General features: G+C 30.1%; 1 protein-coding gene across 4 annotated transcripts; it reads left to right on the forward strand.

Moving 5' to 3' along the window:
- Nucleotides 1–645: 645 nt before the first annotated feature.
- LOC112286350 (RAF-like serine/threonine-protein kinase PRAF) lies at nt 646–10,039 on the forward strand. 4 transcript variants are annotated; one of them, XR_012218175.2, is made up of 12 exons: nt 1,618–2,196; nt 2,593–6,152; nt 6,278–6,388; nt 6,513–6,665; nt 6,834–6,997; nt 7,131–7,278; nt 7,440–7,562; nt 7,774–7,861; nt 8,086–8,256; nt 8,447–8,550; nt 9,488–9,528; nt 9,638–10,039. XR_012218175.2 is itself a non-coding variant. In XM_024528149.3 (10 exons), the coding sequence occupies exons 1-10, from the start codon at nt 1,767–1,769 to the stop codon at nt 8,449–8,451; spliced, it is 4,953 nt and encodes a 1,650-aa protein (XP_024383917.1). In that variant the 5' UTR covers nt 646–1,766; the 3' UTR covers nt 8,452–8,852. The 4 variants fall into 4 exon arrangements, 2 of the variants coding, with proteins under 2 accessions (XP_024383917.1, XP_024383919.1); XR_012218176.2 differs by lacking the exons at nt 9,488–9,528; nt 9,638–10,039 and adding an exon at nt 8,949–9,088; XM_024528149.3 differs by lacking the exons at nt 9,488–9,528; nt 9,638–10,039 and having other exon boundaries at nt 646–2,196; nt 8,447–8,852.
- The last annotated feature ends 16,941 nt before the right edge of the window (nt 10,040–26,980 follow it).

The raw sequence follows: 26,980 nt of genomic DNA on the forward strand, positions 1-26,980 counted from the left end.
TCGAAGCCTCAATGAATGAATGAATGCCTTAAGGGGACCGGAATTGGAGGAAGAGAGGCCTGCAGGGCTTCATATTTCAGGTCCACAGTGTGTGTGTAAGTCATGGGAACACACCCACACACACTTTATGTTCCCAACGTTCCCCACTGTGGTCCCGCCACCCCGTCGTCCTAAACCACATCCTTTTTTGGGAACGCTGGGGAGCGGAGGGGAGCGGGAGGGAGCGGGCGGTGGCAACAGAAGTGCGTGTGGCCCCTGGGTTGGCCTGGTCCACGGGCTCTGGCGGCCGTGCAACCCTCATTTATGGATGGATGGCCATGCAATGGGATCCTCGACACGAATGGGCTCGCGCATGCGCGGCAATGGAGGCATAGGGGGTGCAGCGGTGATGGGGTCATAGGCAAGCGGACCACAAGAGAGGTTAGCGAAGTTGAGAACGAAGCAAGTATGGCAACACATCTCCAACAACGCATCGCCATCGCTATCTTTACGCGAGGAGCCAGGCAGCCGTGCTTCCTGTGATTTTTTTTTTTTTTTTTTTTTTTTTTCTTGTAATTTCTGTAAATTGAATTTTCTTTTTGGCTAAAACTGTTTGGCCTTTTTATTTTTTTTTCTTCTGTTCTTAGAAGTGGAGCTTGACATTCTCGTTCTGTGATGGATCATTACCATAGGGGTCTCCTCATGAGGCAGTGCTGATACAATTTGGCCGAGGGAAGCGATCCGCGAGTGAGTAGTTAGCCCGGGTCCGGGCGCGGTCGAGAGGTGCGACGACGGGGTTTGTTGGCGGCGTTGCAGTAGGAAGGGATGTGAACGTTGCGGGGTTTTGGTAGGATTGAGGCAAGGGAGCTGGAGAAGTTTGCGGGGATGTTTTGAGTGTGGCTGAGAGAGAGAGTGTGTGTGTGGCTAAGGTTTTGTGTTTCTTCGGGGATTTGGCGTGGCGATTTAGGGGTCGTTTGTGCGGCGAGGTGTGATTTGTGCGAGAGTCTTTTTGGTGAAGTTTGAGAACCTATCCGGGGGTATGCGCGATGTGATTTGGACGGAAGTTTCTTGCCCATCACATGGAGCTATGGAGTTGCGGAGATATGCTGTGGTTGATGTTACGGTCGTTGAAGCTTGATTGCATGCTCGTTTGATTGGAGTTTGGGAAGGGGGGGTTAAACGACCTGGTCAGCGTCTTGGTGTGCCGCACATTCGTCCGTTTTTTTTATTCTCGTAGATGCGGCGGTGGATTCTCTGGTAGGCAAGAAGTTTCATATTCCGGTTGGAGCCTTGAGTGTGGACGTTGCTTTTTCATTCAGGGGCTTGATCGTTTCGTCTCTACTTTGAGGGAATCGTAGTTGCTGCTGGCGAAGGTCCTTGTGATCTCTTGGTGTGCCCCCGCGTTCCCACTCTTGTGAGGATTTTGGAAGTGCTGCAGGGAATTGCCGTAGGGTTGATTGTTCGCTCTGCTATTTGTGTCCATTGTCATTCTCTCTCAACCCTAGTCTTCCTTTACCCCCCCCCCCCCTTCCGACTTGTCTGATCTTTTGTTTAGGTTGCGGAGATATCCATTCTGCATTTCTGTCAGGGAGCTTCATACTTTCAAGACCGGGTTCTTGATATTCTGATCTTTCTCATCTCGCTCATTTCAGATGAGGTATAACAGCAAAAAAGACAACCGCGATTAAATAATTGGAGATTTAGTCGTAATTATAAGGATTACAGGAAACGATTAGAGGGACATGCAGTAGGGAGTTCAGCATTGAGGACTGGAACTTGGAACACTGATGATTGTCCCTATGGCCCGGCAAGTAGGCGTCAATTCACAGACGGGAGGGCATCTTCAAGAGCATTCTGGAGATCGGGCTTTGCGGCCTTCACCAATGGATCAGAGTGTGAAAGAGTCGTTGCACAATGGCCCTTCCAGCAGGCGTCACTCGGTTTTAGCTTGGCAGCCAGGTGCTGAGGAAGGATCCCCTTCATCAATGGAAAGTATAGCTGTTGGTGATCTAGTCTACCCCTCGACGGAAGGATCTATACCAACGTTTCAGAAACTGAGAGGGGCAGGAGCTCATCTTACAGACATGTCTCCGTTCTCAGAAGACGAGGATGCTCTGGATCTGACACAGGACGGCTCACCAATGTCTCACAGCAGACGAAGGAAGCATGCTGGTTATCCACAGGCACATTTAAATGTGCTGACGAATTTTAACGACGGTGAGTAAATTCATATCTAAGGCTCTTGATTAACAATCTAGTTAAGAGGATGTTTTTGTGCTGGCCTAGGACTGGGCTTGGACAATACTGCAGTGCGATTCGACGTTCTGTTGGCTTGATTGACGTTGAACACTCCTCGGTCTTGCCTAAGTTCATCTGAAGTGGTATCGTGCAAATGATGAATGCACCATTCAAGCATTCGCTTATGGATCAATTGACCTACACCCTCCCGATTTTAGTAGGGGTTTGTTAGTTAACTTAAAACGTAGAACGAGCTTTGACATATGGTAGAGTTGGCGAGCAGTTCGGATGTCTGAATACTGTGAAAGTATGGCCCTTTTTGTGAGTGCTAAAGTTGTTTGAAGACTAATGCTACTGTGTTATGGTGGATGGAAGCAGTGACGCCAGATGAATTATCTACGCATTCAGAAGAGTATTCCTTCCATCGCGTGAAATTGTTGTGCAGTTATGGTGGTAAAATCTTACCAAGGCCGACAGATAACCAGCTGCGTTACGTGGGAGGAGAAACCAGACTGATTACAGTGAGTCGGGACATCAGCTATCATGAACTGGTGCTGAAGATGGGAGAATTGTTTTCTCATTTCCATACTATCAAATACAAATTACCGGAAGAAGATCTGGATGCGTTGGTTTCCGTTTCTTCGAATGAAGATCTTGCGAACATGATGGAAGAGTACGATCGGCTTCAGGCATCCGAAGCTTCTCCAAGACTGCGCATCTTTCTTTTTTCTGACATGGATCATGATTCTGTGCATCTCAATGAGTCCTTGGGAGACCAGAGGAATACCGAACAACGTTATGTTGATGCGGTTAATGGTGTTTCTGAGATAGGTTCTAGAAAGCATTCAGGAGACGGAGGCTCGCTTGCAGTTGCGCCTGTTGTCCTCGACAGCTTGATTGATGTTGGTGGTGACCCTTGGAGCTTTAATCGGCCACAAGATAGTGTACCTGTGGCTTTGTTAGCACCTCAGATATCTCAGGATGTTGCCTCCTTGATCCACCATGTGCCAGTTGCCTTACCTGTTTCCTCTATCCCACCAGCATCTGCTCCGTCCTCTGCTCCCTCATCTCCTCCACTTCTACCTAGGGTTTTAAAACAGGCGGGCTTGATACCTGAGATGCGCCTTCCGTTCCACCCTGATCAACATCCCAACATGAGCGGGCACCAATATAATGTTGTTCAAGTAGATGGAAATGTTCTTGAGACAGAAAATTACGGAGGTAATTTGGTCACTGGTACAAACGTGCATGAGCACGTATATAACACCTTGGATATGCATAGAGGATCCGAGTCTCCTAGGATGATTCAACACGAGGGTGATTTTCTGGGCGGTCAACAGGAGCTTGCCGCCCGTGATGATTTACGTCGTCTTCCTGAGGTTCGTATGCCCCGCGTGCCTTCTCATGGTAAACTGACGCGCCTCTCTGAACAGCACTCGGAGGCGACTTCGTCTACCAGACAACGTCACAGCTACCAGCAGACGCAGCAATCACAGCAACAGGGCGGTTGGCCGCCACACTTGTTCGAAGATCAGTCGCATTTATACGGCAGACGGGTGGAGTACATGCAGCCAACGAGCGATGTGATGGTGCAGCCGATTGCGCCTATGCAGCAGCAGCAACAACAACAACCTCACTTTAGGGTTCCTTTCCAAAACGTATTGTCAGCTTCGCCTATCGACCAGCCCATATATCGACCAGTGGAACACCATAGTCAAGTTCAGGGGGAGGAGGTTTTTGCTCCTTTCATGCACCGGTCTGTGTCTGCAACTGTCTGCAACACAGTCGGTCCTCTTGGTTCCACAGCTGTAAGCTCTTACAATGTTGGAGCAGGGTCTGCCCCGTCATCTCCAAGGTTCCATCCGCCGAACATGCAGCCGCAATCGCAGCTTCAGCAGGTTCTTCGTACGTATGGTGCACCAAATCATGTGGAGCAGTCACAGCAGCATAACCTTAGACACCATACGCACAGTGATGGCACAACTAGGTTGAGGCCTGCCACTTCACCTCCACGCTACAGGGATCATCTTGGACAAAGTGACGATAGACTCCTTCGACCACTTCAGCAGCCAGTAAATCTGAATTCGGATGCAATTCAACAGGAATTCTTTTTGTACGATGATCATACCAATGGACACGGTCAATATGCAGAAGGAGTAACTAGAGGCCAAGTCCCCCAGTACTTAGGCCACAATCCATTTCAAGATGGCCCTAGCGGCTTTTCAGAGTCTAACTACTCAGAAATACAAGATGGCGGGGATGGAAGGCGCCAGAGAGAGCGGATTCCTCAGCAGTCGTACCAGTCCTCGCATTTCAATGCACGAGAGGACTTTCAAGACCACAATATTCCCTCAGCTGAGCCACTTACGGCACCCTCAAGGTTCCAGGACAAACCAAAAGATTGGGTTGTACAACAACGTGGTCGTGATGTGGAAGAGATCAGGACTTGGCGTAGTGGGAGGGCACGTACAGGCCAGAATGAACATGGCAATGATGGTGGTGGTGCAGACTTGGAAGCACCTAGAGAAGGATTTTTTCATTCGCCTGAAGATTCTGACGATCTCCTTGCGATGTCGGACTCCTACTTACACAAGAATGGTGAGATAGTAGAGTCACTGGGTGCAAGTAATCAGCATTCTAGGGGTACTGTGAGTCAGTCACATGCATTAACCACTCATCCGTCCGCTCTTGGTCAATCAGCTGTGGATTTGCCCCAGGTTCCTTCATTTGCTGGACGGAAAAACGAACCAGGATTTTTCGCGGAGTCGCTGCCGAGATCTGTGGAAGTTCTGCCAGTTCTTGAGGACAAACCTGCAGTAACAGAAGCGAGTCATTTGCACTCTGAAACTTCGTTCAACCAATTGGCGTCTCAAAAGGATACGGATGATAAGGCAGCTGTTGGTGCCTACAATAGTTTGGTCTCTCATCTCTCTGGTACATCAAGTACAAGACTCGGAAATGCCGAGCCTACAAACCCTGCTGAACTGCGATGGAGAGGTCTTAATGATGCGAATGAGTCAAGGGTAGAGTCTTCCTTGCAAACACGTGATGGGACTAATAACCAGGACTGTTTTCAACGTTCATCTGGTTCAGGAATCACACAAGGTCGGCAAAGCGGGCATTCAAGTGGAACTAGGATGGATGTTTCTGACGAGGTTGCCTTGCAGCGGTCGCATACTAATTCAATCATCGCTCAAGGCAATGGCACGTTAGCGAAAGAGGAGATTGGTTCAAGTACTTATAGTTTTCATAATCTGGTTTTGACTAATGGAATGTCTCCACCCACAGCTCAGCTTTCAGTTTCAACAGCTCAAGCCCAGGTTATGCAACCTGTGACGACCAGAGTGACATCTTTCACCATCCCCCCCCTTTCAATTAAGGTTTCGACGGAGTTATCCATTCCCACCATCCCAAGTGTATCTGCCAACACAAGTGCCTCGGTGGGTACTTCTATTACTGAGCAGGAAGCCACCTCTATGGGTTCTCTGCTTTTTAAGCCAGGACCCATAATTCCAAGGATATCCGAAACTGACATTAGTGGATTGATAGGGCAGAATGCAGACCTTGGGAGGAAGGATAATAAACTTTTTACGTCACAGCTTTCTGCCGCCGGGCACCTTGCCGAGGACATGGCATCTTCAGTTCTAGTTAGCTCGACGCGGGAAATGATTGTACCCCTGCCGTCCACAAACAATTTACGGGCAGAGGATAAGGGAAATTGGCTTCCTTATTCTCAAGATTCTACTGCTGTTATTCCGTCCAATCTTTGCCATGCTCCCACCTTCGGTGCGTCTAACTGGGACGCTGTGCAGAACCTCAATGATGTTAGTGCTGAAGATGATGACGATCCAACCGGTACTCCAGATATTATAATCCAGGATAAAGATTTGGATTTTCACTCTCCTGCAATAGCGGAGGAGGAGCCAACGATTGAGGTGAGCTTTAAAGAATTCTAGACAATCCTTGATTGTTTTCAGCTGGTCAAAGGGCTGCCACACACCTGTACTTCTTGCAACTTCTGGTTCTTTTTTTTTAAAAAATAACGGTTGTTCGATTTCAGGAGCCTGCTGCTGAGGCTGCAGCTTCTAATCATGAGGACTTGAAGAAGGGCTCCAGTAATTCGGGCACTGCAGAGGACGCTGAAGCTGAAGCCATCAGAAGTGGTCTGCAGGTGATTCATGTCCTGTCCTATTCAATGTATTGCTGTGGTGTGCTAATGATGATGTAGTAGTTTTTGCTAAAATTTTCTTCGAAGGTAGCACAAACTGATCTGGTTAAGTGTTCTTCTTTCGCAGACTATCTTGAATGCCGACCTCGAAGAAATGCGGGAGCTTGGATCTGGTACGTTTGGAACTGTGTATCATGGAAAATGGAGAGGCACAGATGTTGCTATCAAGCGAATCAAAGCCAGCTGTTTTGCTGGTCGGCCTGCAGAGAGAGATCGTCTGGTACAGCATCTGCAACTAATCCAATGAATACCTGATCATTAGGCGCAATTGGATGAACAAACTGAATATTCCTACTTTAGAATCAGCTTTTACAGGATGTCGTCGAATCTTTTACCATGTCATTTTGATCTGCTTGTGTTAATAACATGTGGTTGATGTCTTCCGCAGATTGCTGATTTTTGGAGGGAGGCCTGCACATTAAGTCAGTTACATCATCCTAATGTGGTTGCATTTTATGGAGTAGTCCGTGATGGTCCGGGAGGAACACTTGCAACAGTAACGGAGTTCATGGTGAATGGGTCACTGAAACAGGTTTTGCAGAAAAAAGACAGGTATTGTTTTGAGGAATCCAAGTTCAGTTTCTTCATGAATGGGCACTGGGTATAGCTTGTCACCATTTTTATCAGAAAATGTGAAGTCCTCTCTTTGTGCTTTTCTTATTTATGTTGTATCTTTGTGTATCAGAACTATTGATCGCCGCAAGCGCTTGCTGATAGCGATGGATGCAGCTTTTGGTATGGAGTACCTTCACAGTAAGAACATTGTGCACTTTGACTTGAAGTGTGATAATCTACTTGTTAACATGAGAGACCCTCATCGGCCTATTTGTAAGGTATGACTCCAACAAGATACCAGAATCCGTATAGATTATGAGCTACAGTTGTTGCAGGATACTAGTTTTCTACTGTGTCCTCCATAGCGAAAACATGCTTTCTGTACTGAATCTATATGACAAAATTCGGTGGCGGTTTTATTCTTTTTTATTCTCTCCAGGTTGGGGACTTAGGACTGTCAAAAGTGAAACATCAAACCATGGTGTCAGGTGGTGTCAGAGGGACTCTACCATGGATGGCACCAGAGCTGTTGAATGGAAGCAGCACTCTGGTTACTGAGAAAGTAAGTGATTTTGTTGGTGTAGATAGTGTTAGTTTCTTATACCCCTTTAGTTATGTAGTTGTTTCTGTTTGCTTGAGAAGCAATTGTAACGATGCATATGTCTGAGGATGCTGTCTGTTGTTTGCTAGCTTATAATGAGTCTTATCCTTTTCAGTGATTCACTGGGTGTAATTTTGTTTGGCTTATGTACGTGTGCTCTAAATCCGTGCAGGTAGATGTGTTTTCCTTCGGAATAGTTATGTGGGAATTGCTCACAGGAGAAGAGCCCTATGCGAATATGCATTACGGAGCTATCATAGGTTTGAGTTTGACCTCTCGATTCATATTATTCCTCTCATGACCTTATCACAGTTTTTGCCTCCTCGGTATATGAATGCGTAGAGGATCATGTTGCTAACGTCATGGTGGCTTTGAAGTGATTGTTGGCTCAGCTGTTGTATTTTATGGCTTTTGCGTTTCACTTGCACTAAAAAGCACTAGCGTACGCAGTTGTTCAAACAAATTTCTTATATTCTGTATACAGGAGGGATCGTTAACAATACCTTGAGACCTGCAATACCTACCTGGTGTGATCCACTTTGGAAGTCGCTAATGGAGAGATGCTGGTCAGCGGAGACTGCGTCCAGGCCCAGCTTCTCTGAGGTCGCAAGTGAACTTCGGGTGATGGCAGCAGCTCTTCAACCCAAATCTCATGGTAAATTCCTTCACTGTTTGGTGCGCACATGAATATGATTCTCTTTTTCTTTCGCTTAAATTTGATTTATTTATTTATTATTCATTTATTTGAAATGTTGGATTCTCCATATATTGAAGTTGATGTTCAATCATAATCTGGAGATCTATGTTGTTTGGTTATTAACGTAGTGCTCTGTGTCATGTAACAGCCTAGTGAATGCAGGAAGCGGATGTCAATTCAACTATAGGGTTAAGTAGGAAACTGAGAGTGACAAGAACTGGTATCAACACCTTGAAGATGTTCGCTGTTATGGTAAAGTAAGCCTTGCACCCCTATGTGTTGTTCTTTCTGAGACTGAATTACAGTACACAAATTTGTAAAGATTCGCAGGCTGCACCAGTAATTGTACCAAAGCAGCCAGTTAAACGGTAATGTTGTGTATAGGAGAAGAGTTGAGGGTTATTGTACAAAATGTTGGCAAGCAACCACTGATGAATTGGCAGTGGTCAAGTCTCGTTTTGGTAGATTTTGCTAGATATCATCAATATCATGGATATTGTAATTAGTTCAGGTGCTTAGTGAATGAATTTTTTGGCCTTCTGGGGTCCCCTCTATTCGTGGCTGTCCTCAAATTTTGTCAGTTCTCATGTGGGGTCTGACGTATAATGTTGTTGGATTGCTGGATGTGTTGCTGCATCATGGATGGGTAGAACCCAGTCATCGAGATCTTGCACCTCAGTTGTTTTCATGTTTGAGTGCGTTGTTAGAGCCTTGTACTTTACGCAACTTGTAAACCTGGGCCGCACATCCTTGAGGAAATCAATGCTTAATAAAATCTTTGTTTTACAGACTTTTTTGGTGCTTCTGTGATTGAGTCTTGGGTTTCCTTTGCATTTGTTGTTTGATGTTGTGAAGCGTCATGCAGCTCACTCTTGGTCTTTGAAATCGGTTTTTGTGATTATCTCCAAATTTTCTTTCTCAACCCACTTCAGAATTTGTCTCAACATCCTGTTTACCGCCTAACTGTGTGGAGAAGTCGCTGTATTCATCCAATGATGGGTGGCATTATGATGTTCATACGTATTGTAAATATGCTGTACTTAGTTTATATACAACTTTACTGTTCTATACAGTCACCTCGGGGACGGTGAACAGGCTCATTGTTGTGAGACCTATTTAGATTTCTGTCATCTATGAGGCAGAGGTGTTTTTCTTTTATCTTTTTGTTGTTTTATTGTCTTTCCTGCAGGAATATGGACATCCGGTGTAAATGGACTCCTATTTGCTGATGTAAGAAAACAATAGGACTTAGAAATGAGCTTCCAAGTCTTCAATTCAATTGTGATTTGAGTTGGTAGTACCTGGAGCTATGCATCTGATGTCCTGCTGCTGTGTCCAGAATATAGCCTTCTTCACTGAGAGGAGTCAGTTGACGAACGATACAATTAGGTGCTGTGTACAGGAGAATTTCTCAAGTAGTGCAAAATCTCTCCAAGACTGGTTAACAGATTTTCAACCTAAAGACGCAGGGCATTAGGTGTTCGGTAGCAAGAGATACACTCTTTTCAGATATAAATTCGGCGTTGGCTTCAAAACATGGGAGCAGCGTACCACTCTCTGAAAAAATTTAGTGAAAGTTATTATGAAGAATAGAAATTGTGGTACTTCTTCAATTGGTTTTATTTTGGAAAAAGTTGCTAATTTTTAGAAGACTAGACTTAGAAAATTTACAGTACTTTGTGAGTTGCACAATCATAATGCATTCCAACATAAGCGGCACAATTTGTTTTTTTTTCTTCAACTACTGCTCCTAAAATTTCAGTTTCAAGCTTCAGGAACTATTTCAACAAATTAGCTATATTCAATTGAAACTAAACCTAATCCCTGAACTTGGTTTTAAATTCAAAAATTTATAAATTTTATATCATTATGATTTTTATATCTAAATCATAGCTTATAGATTTAAAAAATAAAAAAATATTTTATTTTATTTATGTAAATGTATATCTAATTCTCATCCTAAAATCTAAAAATATACATTTCAGAATATCTAAAAAGTATTCTAAATCTAATTTTAATTTCCAAAAAGAAATTGAGCTTAAAATTATAACTTTTGTTTTAAATTCTTCTTCTTCTCTATCTTTCTCTGTCTTTATTGTAAATTCCAAACATGTGGAGAAATAAAACTTCAAACTTCTTGTTATTGCATTAAAATTCAAATTACCTAAATCATACATATATTATAATTACAAAGTATTAGAGTAGAAGAATTCTTTGTAGAAAGTTAAATGGACAATTGAATAGCTAACAAGAAAGCACAACTATATAAAAACTACCAAAGAATATAACTTGGTAGAAAAATAGGAAGAAGATGGTTCATAATTTTTATTTCATTTTATTTTATCAAATGAGAGCATCAAAAGTAGGCATTAAGATCATACATTCTATTCAAAGCTACTCTTTAAGCTTATCTTTTTGAAGTTATGATAAAAGATAATTTGTAGTAAAAGCTCACCAAGGTGAATATATGTTATTTAGAGAGCTTATGTTTACTTTAAGAAAATTCTTAATGGTCCAAAGTGAATTTTGTAAATCATCTCTAATTTGGCATGTTCATTAGTTATTATTATCTTCTTTGATATGTTGCACTCTTTGATATGTTCCTTTTTTTTTAGTTTATACTTAGATCTAGTATGCTGTGGTTTGATCATCAATTCTTTTCTAATTTTTTGTTTTTAAGTATTGTATTCCAATGTGGTATAGTGTGCTTATGCATTATGTTGAAATTGTGCTCTTGTTACAAAAAGCAAAAAGAAAATTGCACATTTTCAATGACAAAAACAACAAAGAGTACACCAATGCAATAAGTACCTCATTCACTTCTAAAGCTACATCCATAAAAGAAATTTCTAGCTTACAACTTCTCATGCCACACCTAGGGTATAATATGCTCCATCCAAGCTCACTCTTACACTTCAAAATCTATCCTACACACTGATCTTGACTCCAAGTCTACTTAGAACAATACCTTGTTTGGCCTCCCAAACCCAAAACCCTAAACTTGATTCTATATTTTGGCATTCCTATTCATGTGTTATAAGTAATGTATACCATACGGCTCTTTGTTGCATCCTTGCTAAAGAAACTCCTACCTCCTTGTATCCCTAATAAGAGCTAGCTCCAAACCTTGTAGGAACATTACCATTTAAAAAAATATAAACTACTATCAACAACTCTATGCATTAGCATGTTATGCTTTAATGTATTAAATTCTAATTGTGCATATTAATATATTAATGGTAGATTACTTTACTTTTAATTGCATATTAATTTTGTATGATTATGCAACCATCTACACTTACTTTAAAACAACCTTAAATATGAAGTTTTGATCATATGTATATATTTAAAATATTATAATTTCAAAAAAAAAGCCCAAATCAAACCATTGTTTTATTTTTATATTATAACATAGCTTCTAACTACTAAGTAGATCAATGTTAATATTTTTGAAGTATTATGCCAAATTTTTTCACAATATTCTTTGTTGTATAAAGTAAATAATAATGTGCTTTTCTTTGGTCTGATTTTGGATTTTTTAATTTTTTAATTTATATATATATTTTTACAAAGTTATTAAGTATATTTCTTGTTCAACATATATAATTTACTTGTATGGCATATTGACAATGTTGTCAAGGCTAAATTTAATTATTTTTTGGATTACTACAATAGAAAACTTTTGCTATAACTTTTGAGAGCATGGGTTAAATAGTTTATCTTCTATTTATCTATAGTGTCTACTGCTGATAGTGATTTCTTGCCCATGTTTGGCAAAATTTTTGTTACTCTTATAAAGAATAATTTTGTTACTCTTATAAAGAATAATTTTGTTAAATACATCTTATACATGCGAGGTGTGACAAAGAATCTTGTATGTGTAAAATGTATTTAATACCTTGCATGCATTGGCAAATGTATTTAACATCTTCTATGCATTGGCAAATTCATTAATGATAGTCATATAATCACTTTTACCAATCAATCCTATTTTATCTTTGATTGTAATGAATGTGACCATGTATATTCATATATTAAATATAGATTTACTAACAATCTTTACACATTAACTTCTTTATAATCTAAATCCTTGAATCTTCCTATTATTATGTCTATAAAACATTACTTTGTCTAACATTCTTTTATAAAATTGTCCCTTTGATTAAATCATCATATTTTAGCTACATCAATCCTTAATTTTTTAAACTTTGAGTCTATTTCTTCTTATTCTTTTTTGGACTTATGCTACAAAAAAAGTATGTCATATTCATTTCAGCAACTTGACCATATATTTTCTAAGAATATGATTAGCAATGATTCAAAGGTTCTTTTAGCTAATTATACATGTGAAGTTTGTATTTAAATAAATCACCAATACCAAAGGATTTCCAAACAAGGTGGTTTTTATGTCACTTGACTATTGGAGCTATTACATTCAGATTTATGTAGTTCTATTACTACTAATATAATAACTAAGTACATTCTTACAAACATTGATGTTTTTTTGAGATTTATTTGGATTTATTATTTAATGCAAAGGATTATTAAATTTCTACTCTTCAAAATTTTATTTATATCATTGAGATTGAACTTCAAGAGAAGATATCTTGTCTCTAAACAAATAAGGAGAAAAAAAAATTCTTTTCTACTAAATTCTTGGATTTTTGTTCTATACATGGGATTTGAAGGTAGCTTACCTTTGAGCAATTTCTACACCAAAATGATGTGTTTGAGCAAAAGAAAAAAATTCTGCTCAAATTTTTATATTATATTTTCTTATCTTTTTATTTATTTATTTATTTATTTATTTATTATTTTTAGATTAGAGCTTCTAAAATTTCAAATCTTCTCTTCAGTTGTTCTACTTGGTCTTTATATTTTAGGATTAAATTTAGTACTTAGGCCTTTTGCAATATCTTAATAAATAAATCAAAGCTTATTATTATCATGATCTTCTTAGATAACAAATAATAATTAATTAATATATATTTTTGTGATTTTTTTTTATTCGACATCAATTAATATATAATAACAACATAGAAGGCCTTGATATACAACAAGAAGTTGAGACTACATCAACTTGAGCTACAATTAATGAAAACAATTCTATATCAAATAGCAATATTAAAAATAGAATCAATGATCTACAAAAAATGATACCTATTGATTAACCAAGTTTTTTTTAATCCTATTAGATGTTTATCAAGAAATATGCATATTTTTTTTATTTAAAATATCATAAAATCTATTTTATCAAAGACAATAATAAGTTTTTTTATAGATATTTAAGTGACATTTGGAAAATTTTGACATCAAAACATATCATAAAAAATAATAAATGGAAGAAATAAATGGAAGTAAATTTTGACTCTTATATTTAAAATTATGCTTGAAATCTTGCTCATTTTCTACTAAGGTTGAAAGCTCTCACATCTAAATAGATCTATTGAACCAAATAAACCATGAATTCTATTCAAATAAAGTTCAAATCTTATCTTGTGGCAAAAAATGCTATATAAAAGTAAGGATTTTATTATTAATAAAAATATTTGTTCATATTCTATGCTACATAATTCTAAGAGCCATCATTACTTTAGAAGTTTTGCAAGGATGGTGTCTTTATTTATATTAATATTATAACTACTTTTTAAAATAAAAACCTAATAAAATTGAGCTTTGTATAGCAACTACAAGATTTTGAGATATAAAAAGAAAATACTTAGTAGGTCATTTAAGACAATCAATCTATATATTCAAATAGTCTCTACGGGATTGATATGAAGAAAAAAACCTATATCTTGGAAACTTTGGCAAGTATTGTAATTTTTCTAATTTCAATTTTTTTTTTTTAAGGATTTTTGAAGTCATATTGCAATCATCATGTTATATGTAGATAATCTCATAATTATTAGTAATAATATAGATAATCTTGTAACATTTAAGAAATAACTTATAACAAAATACCAAATGAAAGATCTTAAAAACATATAGAAACATCTTTGTACATACTTTATTAAAAATATAAATTTTTAATTTCTTCATTTAAAGAACTTTTGTCAAAAACTAATTTAAGAAGCAAAAATGGAGGCTTTTAAGGTGGATGCAACTTTCTTTTTAAAAAAGACATGTTATCAAGGTAATATTGACATTATTGATGTAGGTAGAATCTTGTGCCATTATATTGTTGAGAAGCTGATTTTTCTAAATTTACATCAAATTAGATATAGCTTATGTAATTGGCATTATTAAAAAATATGAGGTTTCTTTAGTAAAAATACTAGAAGTTTGTTCAACATGTTCTTTGATATTTAAGAACCTCTACAAATCTTGAAACATTATATTTTAGAAAAAAAAATTCAAAAATTACAAGATTTATAGATTTTACTTTTTTAAGATGTTTGGATGCTTAAAAATCAATTGATTCTTATGTTTATAATTTAACAAGAGGACCTATCTTGTGATCTAGTAATCATCAATCTAATATGTTCAATAGCTCAATTGAAAAAAAATATTCAGTTCTTTATGTTTTAGCTTTGCCGATTGCTATACCAAGAGATGGTACTATTTATATTAAGATGAATAGTTGGCAAGTTAGTTTCTAGAATTGCTACTAAGCCTCTCGATTAGCTTGAAGATATACTTGTTCTTTTAACTTTGATACTTATCAATTAGTAGGATCAGTATTAATGAATAGAGTTAAATTTTTATATTAGTGATATCTTGTTTTTTTATTATTTCACTTATTGCTACTTAATCTAAAAAGCTCTATGTTGGTTCTTAATCAGCTAAAGGATTCTCTAGAGAAGTATCAATAAATTTCAAATATTCTTATTCCTTAAATTTTCATATCTATATATTACTTATATTTTATGTATTACAAAGTTTTAAAACTTTTCTTCTACTTCTTATTTATTTATTTTTTTTTTCAAATGTAATTATAAATATCCTTAAATCTAAAATAAAAAATGTACAACAAAACAATATACTATAGTTTTTACAAAAAATTAAACCTATATGGATCTAAATTCCACAAAAGAAGAATAAAATATATAAGAGGTGAGATGTTCAATTATACTTTGGTTTATTGAATTATTTAAGAAAATAAGGCCATTTTGTTTAATATAAAAATGTAGACATAAAATATAAAAAAATAAATATTTTTTTATTAAAAAAAAAATCTTTAATACTATATTCTATCACTATAATAAATGTACATTATGATAATTATTTCAAGTGAGATTGTATCATATATATATTTTTAAATAATTAAAATTATTTAAAAAGCTACTTTTTAAATATTATTATTTTTTTAAACACATATATAAGAGAATGATAAAATATTATAGATTTATATTAAATAAAATTAATTATATTAAAAAATATAGTATTTAAAAATTATTCATTTATAATTATTTCTCATTATTATTATCATTATTATTATTTATTATATTTTTTAGGATTTTTCTTATTTTTTGTATTTATAAAAGATTTTGAGAATGCATTTCAGATCACATTATTCATGATCATCAATAAAACCTTTGATATCCATCTATAAATCTACTTGCATTCTATTGTTTATAATTATTTTATAAATTTTTAGATAATGCCAAAAGACTAATAGACTTTTAATCATCTAATAATTATTTTTAAATTTTCATTTAAAACATAATATTTTTAATAATATACCTTGTATTATTCAAAATCTATGGTGTTGATTATTTAAAATATTAAAATTTTAAAATTAAAATATTAGTATTTATTGATAAATTTAATAATAATTGATTAAAATAAAGAAAAAAGAAAAAATTATAATATTTTTATAAATAAACATAATTAGATTAGTAAAATTAGATACTATGAAGAATATTATTATTAAAAGAAATATTCATTTGAATATATTTATTGCTTCTAATAAATTAAGTATTATATTACAAAAATCAAATTTTTAAGTATTTATATTATACAAAAATTTATAATACTTAAGAATATTTATTTAAATTATATATATATAAAAATTATATAGATATAATAATTTATTAATAAAAGATTTCATAAAAAAAATATTATAAAATTAGATTTTTTACTTTAATTAGACTTAGTTAGAAAGATATCATGGACATAAATTACAAAGAACCAAAGAGTCAATATACTCTTATGTCACTAGACAAGAGTATATAATCCCTCAAAAATAATATAATATTAAGACTAGAATGGCTATTATGAAAGAAAAAAAGACTTGAGATTCTTAAAATAAGATTAAAAGAAAAACCTTGAGAAGAATGAAAAAGACCTTACTCCTGTCTCTATATACTATCTATCTAGGAGCTACATAACAATGTTCAATATGACCTCTAAAACATGTTTTGTTTGTAAAATACATGCCTAATTTACAAGACAAGTTTCTTATATATACGCCACATGGCCTACTTATACCATAAGTTATCAACACATATAATATGTTGCTAAGTTTTAACCTATATATTACCTAAAAATACATTCAAAGTCAAATTTGAATCTTTATAGCTTCTAAGAAGCTTCTTTAGAAGATATTATGAAATTTACTTACTTCTATTTAATTCTCTAATTTAGATAAATATGTATGTCTATGGTATTATCTCCCTTCTAGAAACAAGTTCTATAAAGAGTGGTATCTAATATTGGATAAAAAGACCATCTTGTTATTTGATTATTGTTAAAGAACTCATAACTTTTTAAATATAATATTTGAAACATTGTTAAAAGTGGTTCCTATCTTTGATAATATCAATAAATATTAAAAGTCTCTTTTAAGATTGTGATGCCAAATATATTGTATCTATTTATTTATTTAAAGAAGAACATACTATTTTTAAAGGTCACTATTTCTATTGCATTGTTTAAAAAGTTGTCACTAATTCAATGCCTCAATTAGTGATTCAACAAATAATAGTTATTAAGTTAAATTTGTTGGTTGTTAATTCTTTATTTTTTTAGAGCTATAAATATACAAAAAATATAAAAAATTATAAAAAATAAAAATATAATCATTATTATATCTTATTTTTTGTAGCATAAAATTGCCTGATTTTGATAGTTATTATCAATAAAAAATACCAACCTTCTTTTTTGTATTTATAAGATTCCTTGTTAGCTTCTATGTTCATTCATTAATATCATATCTACACCAATGTATAAGATATTTCAACCTATTTTGGTGCCATCTTAAGTCTAAGACTTCTTTTACTTCAAAATTTTGATTATTGTCCACTACTTTAGAAGAAGGTAGTATTTGTCTTTTTCTTGATATATCTATTATCTTGTATGACTTAAAAAGAGATATGTAGAAGATATAATGGATCTTCATAAATTATGGTGGATATAATTAATAAGAAACTAGATTGATTTATTCAAAAATAAAAAATAGTATATATATATATATATATTTTGATAATCTAACTTGCTACAATGACACATAGTCTTGATTTTATAATAATATAACTATATTTTATTGCCAATGTAGAATTCATATTGTTTCTTACATTAATTTTTTGTTGTTCTTGAGCTTTCTTTAATTGTACATTCATTGTCACATATAGCTTTGATAAATGATTTATTAAGTCTTTTGCTATAAGATTATTAACTTTAGCAAAGTCAAAAATATCAAATCATTAATAAAAATTATATTTAGTATATAAAAGTGATTGTTATATAGAAGAATATATCATATTATTATAGGCAAAATTTACTAATAGAAATAAATTGTATAATCATCATAATGGTGATTAATGGTGAAATTTAAATATTGTTCAAAAACTTGATTCATCCATTTCACTTGTCTATTATTTAGAGATGAAAAAATTAAGATAGTTTTATATCTATTTTTAATATTTAAATTTTTTTTTTCTAAAACCTCAATACAAATTGAGTCTCTCTATATCTATTATAATTTTCTTTGGTAATCTATAATAGCAATAAATATTGTCAAAGAAAAATTCAATTATTTTTTTTCATGATATAATTTTTGTACAAAGTAGAAAATATGTTGTCTTTGTGAAACAATCTACTATCACAAATATAGAATCATATGAACTTAAAATTAGAGGATCTAAGATAAAATTCATAGAAATAAAAGACCATGGTTGTTTTCTTATTTGTAGTAGTTGAAAAAGTCTATAAAGTTGATGATAAGGAATTTTTAATCTTCCACAAATATTACATGATTATATAAAGTCTTTAATTTCCTTCTACGTTTGAGTCCATAAAAAATCTCTTGATGTTAAATCAAAGGTCTTATTATATCCAAAATAATTTGTAATTGAAAAGTCATAATGAACTTCAAGAATACATAATTATGCTTCATCTTTTAGAATATATAAACATCTTTTGACATAAAAAAGATTTTTTTGAATTCTAACTTCAAAATATTATGAAATTTAGAAGTATTATTTTTAACATTATGAATAAGAATATTCAAAGGCATATTTGATTGGATTGGATTAAAAAAGATTGTATCAATAGTCAATATTGATTTCATTGTTTAAAGATGAAATAACTATGGATTTAAATGAATTTTTTGTTGTTAATTTGAAGCTACATCTCTTTTTTTAATATAAAAAATAAAAAAATTTATAAGATCATTTAACAAAACTTGTTTTTTTCTAAATAATAAGTGATCCTAAATTCAAATCTTTACAATGACATGTTTCAACAAATTTGGCAATGATTTAAAACATGTATTAATATAAAATAGTGAAATTCTTATCATTTGTATAAATAATTATTAATTTAAAAGTGCTTTCTAAATAATGACATTATTCTTGAAATGAATTCACAATTGCAAAAAGTTTTTTATTATAGATCTTATAATTGATCTTAGCTATTGAAAAAAATTTCAAATAAAAAGCTACAAGACTAATTTGATATTTTTTTGTTTATTTGTTTTTTTTTGTTTTTTTTAAATTTTTTATGATACTATATTTTAAGTGAAGTTTTATGCATTTTTTTTAATAAAAAATGACTTAAAAAATTTAATACAAAGGAAGATTGGAGATGTGGTAAAAGTTTTCTTTAAAGCTTCAAATATTACTTCATCTTCTTTACTCCACTTAAATTTGTCTTTACAATAAAATATATAAGAGGAATTGCAACTTGAGAAAAACTCTTAATAAATATTCAATAATATTTGAAAAATTGCAAAAAAATTAAATATCTTTTATTATTCTAGAAACCTTCTAATTTATAATAATTTGAATTTTTTAAATATCCATTATAAAGCCATCATTTGAAATAATGTATCTTTAGAAGTCAATTTGAGTTATATAAAATAGATACTTTTCTATCTAAGTATATAGTGTTGCATCTCTAAGTTTTTATAATACACAAAAAATATAAAATTCATGCTTTTTATATTCTTAGAATAATTTTAAATATCATTTAGATAAAAAATAATAAAATTATTTAAAAAATCTCAAAAAAAATAATTTATTAAGTATTAAAAAAATAGGTGATACATCTGTAAATCTAAAAGATATGATCTTATATTCAAAATACTCATATCTAATTTTAAATATAATATTTTATTCATTTTTTTTCTTTAATGCATATCAAATTATATAATCTTCATGAATCTATTTTTAAATAATTTTTTTCTTGATTCAATTGATAAAAGAATATTAATATTAAAAATAAAAGATATCTATTCTTAATGGTAATCTTATTAAGTTCTCAATAGTCTACAAATATCTACAATGATTTGTCTTTTTTCTTCACAAATAAAATAAATGCTCTTATTAGAGATTTTAAATAGTGTTTAAGGTTCTTAGCAAAGTTTTCATCAATATATTTTTTAAATATAGATAATTTTTAAATATTAAGCTATAAATAGATTAAAATGATAATCAATCTTTTTCTTAAAGATCAATTGAAGAATTACGTGGACAATGATTTGAAAGAATATCTACATTTTTTTTCTAAAAAATAACTTAATAATCTTTATATTGCCTTAGAATGCTACTTAAAGTCTTTTAATCATTTTTATTAGATATATATTTATATATATATCTATTTAGATAAAAAATGTTAAATAAAATCTATCTTTTGGCAAAGCTTTTTAGAAGCTTTATAGACTTGTATTTGACTTTAGACGTGTTTGTAGTTGATTGATAGGTTAGAAATTTGGCCAAAAAATTAGCCTTATATTGTACGTGATAGTAGCTTATAGAACAAGCTAACTACTTAGCATACATATAGTAAACTTGTCTTATGAATTAGATATGTGTCTTGCAAGTTGGATACATATTAGAGGTTTTATAGAACATCACTTCATAGCTTTTAATTAGATAGTATATATGGATGTAAGAGTGAAGCCTTCTTTACTCTTGTCAATACCTTTCTAGTCTTTATTCTTATATTAAGACTTTCTAGTCTTCTTGTCTTTGGCAATAGTCATTCAAGTTTCAATATCATATTAATTTTGAATAAATATCTATTTTTTTTGAGTTACACAAGAATATATTAAAATTTTAATTCTTTAAAATTCATGTCTTCGATACCATTAGAAATGAATATAGTATAAAGAGCAAAAACTAATTCTCTTTTAGCTACATGCATGAAAATTATTATACCTATTAATAAGAATTTTGTTGTATTAGATTTATAACTTTTTAGTTGAATTAATTTTTTATTCATTAATGCTTTAGAAAAAACCAAGATTTTACAAAATCCAATTTATTTGAAGATTATATATTTTTATCTATAACAAAATTAAAATAATTAAGTTAAAAGGAGATTTAATAACATTAAATATTATTAAGCTATTATAACTATTAATTGCTACTTTTTTTTTGAATAGTTTCATAATTTTTTTAAAAGATAATAAACAATAATCTATAACTTTTATATGTAAAGGATTTAATTTTTTTATTAATATTATTTTTTATTTTAAAAATAAATATTTGTGCATAAAATAAGCTAAGGCTCTCAAATCTAATAAAGAAGAAGCTTTTTAATTTTTTAATTATAAATAAACATCAAATGTAAAGCAAGATAATGGATTTAAAGGAAGATTAGGACTTTTTTAGATATTGTATAAGATTTTAGTTGCAAATTTTTTATTGTAGTTAAATAAATTTATTTTTAATACATTGTCTTATTTTGTAACTATGCTTCTCATTTTGTAATTGCGTTGCTACTATGAAAAATGTTGAATAATGTACTTAGATTTTCTAAAATATAAATACAATGATATTTAACAAAATTTAGTCTTGTTTTTGCTTAATAAAAATTTTAAAACATATCATATCAATTTACTTAGCTTTAGGCCTTGATAAATAAGTTTCTAAAAACTTAGAAGTTACTTAACTTGTTTTTCTTCAATTAAATCTTTGTTCTTAGCATCTTTTAAAAAGTCAATTATTGCATGTAATAACTTAAATAATAATTTGTTCTAATAAGTCTTTGATATTATCATTTAATCTATATGAAAATTGATTAATAAGGGTTTTATTGTTTCAATTCATGTTGCAAGTAAGATTTTGAAATTAAAGAATATATATGATAGCTAATTGTGATTCTTGTTATAATATAAGAATTTTATCTTTGTTGTCTTTTTTAATTTTTTTCTCCAAATAAAATCATAAATACTTCAAAGAATAAATTTATATCATGTGTAAATTGTGAATTTTTTTCTATCAAAGGTACAAATAAAAGAGACCACTTTTGAATAAAAATATGCATATGAATCCAAATTAAGTTGATCTATGAGAATATTAAAAAAGGATATAATCTTAGATATAGCATGATTTATTGACTTTTTCTATAGGCATAGGAATAGTACTTCTATAGTTGATATTGATAATATGTGAAATTTTCATTAAAAAAGTTTTAATAAGTTTATAATGATTTGTAATAGTTGAAAATCTATTTTTATTTTTATCAAGTATAGCATATATAATTCTTTTTTCTATTTCTATAAAAAATAACTTTAAGAAATTTATAAATTAAATTAGAAGAAGATAATCTACAACTTATAATATCTAATACAAATATCAATTAAGAAAAATAATCTATTCTTTTTAAAAAATATAATTAATGTTAAAAAATAAAAAATATTAGTTTAAAGTTGGATAGTATATAATTATTAAAATACAACAAAAGATATAAAATATTTTACTTGTTTTTAAAACAAAAAAAGAATAATGAATCAACACTCTTGGCAAACTATCAAGGATATGAATTACAAAGAATCAAAGGATTAATACACTCTTGTATCACTAGAAAATCATATATAATCATTCAAAAATGGTATAATATTATGACTAGAATGGATAGTGACAAAGACAAAAAGACTTGAGATTCTTTAGACAAGTTTAAAAAAAAAACATTGATAAGTATAAAAAATATCTTATTCTTACTTCTATATATATTATCTAATTAAAAGCTATGTATTGATGTTCTATCTGACTTTTGATATGTATCCAACTTGCAAGACATATGTCTAACTTACAAGATAAGTTTCTTATATATATACTACATAGCCTATTTGTACCTTAAGTTGTTAACATGTTCAATATGTGGCTAAATTTCAATCTATCTATCACCTACAATCATAAATAAAGTCAAATCTACATAGTCATATTACATGAAGTCTGTTTAATAATGCACTTGATACCTAGCTATAGAAGAAAAAAATAGAACTTGCAACAAGATGATCCTAATAACTCTAATAGAATCCTAAATAAACTCCAATTAATTTATAATAATATTAATTATTTTTTTAATTAAATCGAAAAGAAGTTTTAAGGATTTATAAAAGAAATATAAAGAAATAATAATTTAATTTTAATAAAATATATAGAATATAAAAATCTTAAAAAAATATCAAAAATAGATATCTTAATTGAATCCTAATCAAATCTTGATGTAACCTTCAATAAAACTTAATAAAATCTTAAATAAATTCTAATCAAATCTTAAATAAAAACTTAAGTAAAATCCTAATTAAAAATCTAATTAAAATCCTAATGAGCCTTAATCAAATATTAAGATAAATTTTAATAAAATCCTAAATCCTAAACTAATTTTAATAAAATCCTAATGAATCTTAATAAAATCTTAGATCAAACTCTAATAAAATCCTAAATTTTAAATTAATTTTAATAAAATCTTAATAAAATTCTAATTAAATCTTAGAAAAACTCTTATAAAATTCTAATCTATTTTTAAACTCTAAATCAATCCAAATCAATCCTTAATCAAATCCTAAATCTTAAATAATTCTTAATAATTCAACAACAGATTAAAAATTCAATAACTAATGATTAAATCATTGATTTTGACTCAAATTTTTTATACATTACAAAAAATAAATAATCAATAAGTAAAATAAATTTAAAGAAGGTCGTACATATTAATTACAAGAAAAGCTTCCAAAACCTCTCAGTTGTTGGCTGCCTTCCTTCTTTAACTTGAATGTTGATCTTTCAACAAAGATTTATCCTTACTAAACTATTCAATTATTCCACAATTTAAATTAAGTGTAGAAATTTAAGTCTAAATTTTTCTCACAAATTTTTACTTCAATAAAATTAGCAAATATTGCCAAATTACAAAATCCCTCACTGATCTTATATCTTAATTATTTGACACCATCACCCACAACAAACTTCATATGCTTTAATCTAATTGCTCAATTGACTTCAAATTTCTTATATACATTTAAAATAAGTACAACAAAAAACTTTCTAATTTTTATTTATACTTATGCCACAAAACTTATAAAATCTTAAAATTTATAAACCTATTTTTATTTTTCAAAAGCTAAATCTATCAAGTACATTATTAACTTTAAATTTTTTTAAAAATCTCAACATTAATCCAAATAACATGAAACTAATATTTAAAAATATCTATTTAAGTTTGCTCTCAAATTCTATTCTTTGATTTGCAAAAGAATCCCAAAATTACTATAGATGTGTAGTTTTGTATCTTGGGGTCTGATTTTGATCCATGTTGACAATCGATCCTCTCTGGATATCAATTTTTGATAATTTTAAGTAAGTTTTACTTTAACCTATTTTTAATTTTTTTATAAACATGTCTATGTTAATTTTTTTTATCTTATTTACTTTAATTTGGCTTATTTATGCCTCTATAAAATAAATAGAAGTCTCATCTATAAAATGCAATATTAAGATTAAACTTTTTATTAACTTTTTATGATTTATCATTATTTTTCTATTAAATCTTTCTACTAGGTTCTTCTATAATAACATCTATATTTTTATTTTTCACCTTATAGTTGTATTACCAGACAAAAACATCTATAAAGCTTCTAAAAAGCTTCTTCATAAACTATTATCACATTTATTTACTTCTATTTACTTATTTTATCTAAATAAATATGTATATTCATGAAAAATAATTCTAATTACTTTGTGAGTAAAGTATGTAGTCTAAAAAATTTAATTTTTATATAAAAAAATATTCTAGTTACTTTTTAAATAAGTAGTATGAGAAGTTTAATGCATGTGGAATATAGAACATGCATATCATCAAACTTGATTCACAACTTAGTTCTAAACTTTTAATAAAGAGAGAAAAGTAATAGTAATTTTTTATTATTTGATTATTATAAGTTTTTAATTTTTTGTGATAGATATTTGTATTTATTAGTATATTTACTTAAATAAATAGAATTAGAAAAAAATAAATAAAAATAGATTAAACTATTAAACATCTTATCAAAAACCTTCTTAGAAGATCTATAGAATTTACAAGTATTTATAAGTGATTGATAGGTTTAAAACTTCGCTAATAAGTTAGCCACATATTGCACATATTTTCTATTTTTATTATAAGTTATTTATATAGTGTACATATTGAAAACTTATTCTACAAGTTAGATACATATCTTGTAAATTGAACATATGTCATATGGTCTGTAGAACATTGCCATATAGCTCCTTAGTAGATAGTATATATGAAAATAAGAATGATGTCTAATTCATTCTTATTAACATATTTCTTGTATTTTGATCCTAATTCAAGATTTTATAATTTTTTTGTATTTGACAATAGCCATTTTAATTTCTATCTTTTATTTTTTTATTTTCTTTCTTTAAGTAATATAAGAGTCTGCCGCTTCATTAAAATTTTGTTGTATTTCATGTCTTTGATACTTTAATATGAATACAAACTTATTAGACTTGTTTTATGTAAGAAATAAGTAGATTATTCAATTTTTTTATGTATGTATATATATATATATATATATATTTATTTTAATAATTATAAATTATCCTCTTTTAAACTTATATATTTTATTTTTTAATAATAATTTTTTTTATAGATAGTAAATTATCTCTCCATATAAAATATTTTATTTAATATAAGAAATTTTAGATTATTATCTTCTAAATTTATTTTTATATTTTTAGTATTTTTTATTATAGAAATAGAAGGAAAAAAATCATCAATGTTATACTTAGTAGAATTAAGAATAAATTTGTAATTATTGTAAATCTTCGTAAGATTTTTAATATTCTTTAGGTAGAAATTTCATGCATTAGCAATATTAATTATAAAAGCATAATCTATATAGATATGAAAGAAGTCAATAAAAATATTAAATATTTATTTTAAGAAGTTATACAATTTAGAAAATTAAATAGATCAATTTCATAAGTTTTTCTACCATAAGTGTAAAAGGGCCAAAATTTAATTTGCCAAAGAATTTTTTTCGAATTAAATAAAAATTTAAAGATTTTTACAATAAATAAAGTTTTTTTTTTTTTTTTTTTTTTTTTTTTTTTGATACTTTACCAAATTTAATCAAGTTGAATTTGTGGACACATTTTTATTTGAAAATATTCTTTCTTGATTTGTACATATAATATAAAAAATTTAAGATTTATTAATAAATTTTAATATACTTTAAAAAATAATTTCAAAGATCTAATGTTAATATTGCCAAAAAGAGACTAAATGGAGAAATTCATTGTCCAAGCCATTGCATCCAACAATTGAATCTTTAAAAGGTGTTGAGAAAAAGATATATTTTGAAAGGAATAAATCAAGTCATGACTATAATTCCTAAGATTTAAAAAATCTATTCATCAAGACCAAAACCTATGCAAATTTATACAATTCAAATTAAGCTACTAATATAAAAAAGATTCAAAAAAATAAAAATAGGCACCTATGTAAAAACTTATATTTATACTATAAAAAAGGATGTTATAAAGTACAAGACTATTTTATCAAATCAATGAGATTTAGAATAAAAAGTATAAATTTAAATATAAAAAGTCAAAAAATGAAGGCATTAAATTATAGAAGGGACCTTATAGTTAGATAAGTATAGATTATAACCATCAAATTTAAGTTTTATATTGCTACTATATTATATATCTTTTCTTTAACTTCTTATATTTATTACAATTTTAAATTGTGTATTTTCAACTTAAGCACTTTTTGAAATCCAAGCTTCAATATATTTGATAGATACAAATTTTGTATTGTAATAAAAATTAATAATTACAAAAAAATCTAATTAGCTCTTATAAAATTTATTAATGGATAATTTTATATATTTAGAAATTTCAAAAGAAATCAAACCATTAAAGGTTGTTTGAGGAGATCAAGTATTAAGAAATATCTTTAACATCATTTAATGTCCCTCAAATCTAGTGGTGTTTGATTTTTT

Source organism: Physcomitrium patens, chromosome 9 (assembly GCF_059467195.1).
Source record: "Physcomitrium patens ecotype Gransden chromosome 9, ASM5946719v1, whole genome shotgun sequence".
Taxonomy (NCBI): Eukaryota; Viridiplantae; Streptophyta; class Bryopsida; order Funariales; family Funariaceae; genus Physcomitrium; species Physcomitrium patens.

What these genes read in the sequence shown, in the direction of transcription:
- LOC112286350 (XM_024528149.3), top strand. Translation starts at nt 1,767, where the DNA reads ATGATTGTCCCTATGGCCCGGCAAGTAGGCGTCAATTCACAGACGGGA. An exon ending in CCATCAGAAGTGGTCTGCAG is followed by an intron (nt 6,389 to 6,512) that starts GTGATTCATGTC and finishes CTTCTTTCGCAG; the next exon opens with ACTATCTTGAATGCCGACCT. An exon ending in CTGCAGAGAGAGATCGTCTG is followed by an intron (nt 6,666 to 6,833) that starts GTACAGCATCTG and finishes TGTCTTCCGCAG; the next exon opens with ATTGCTGATTTTTGGAGGGA.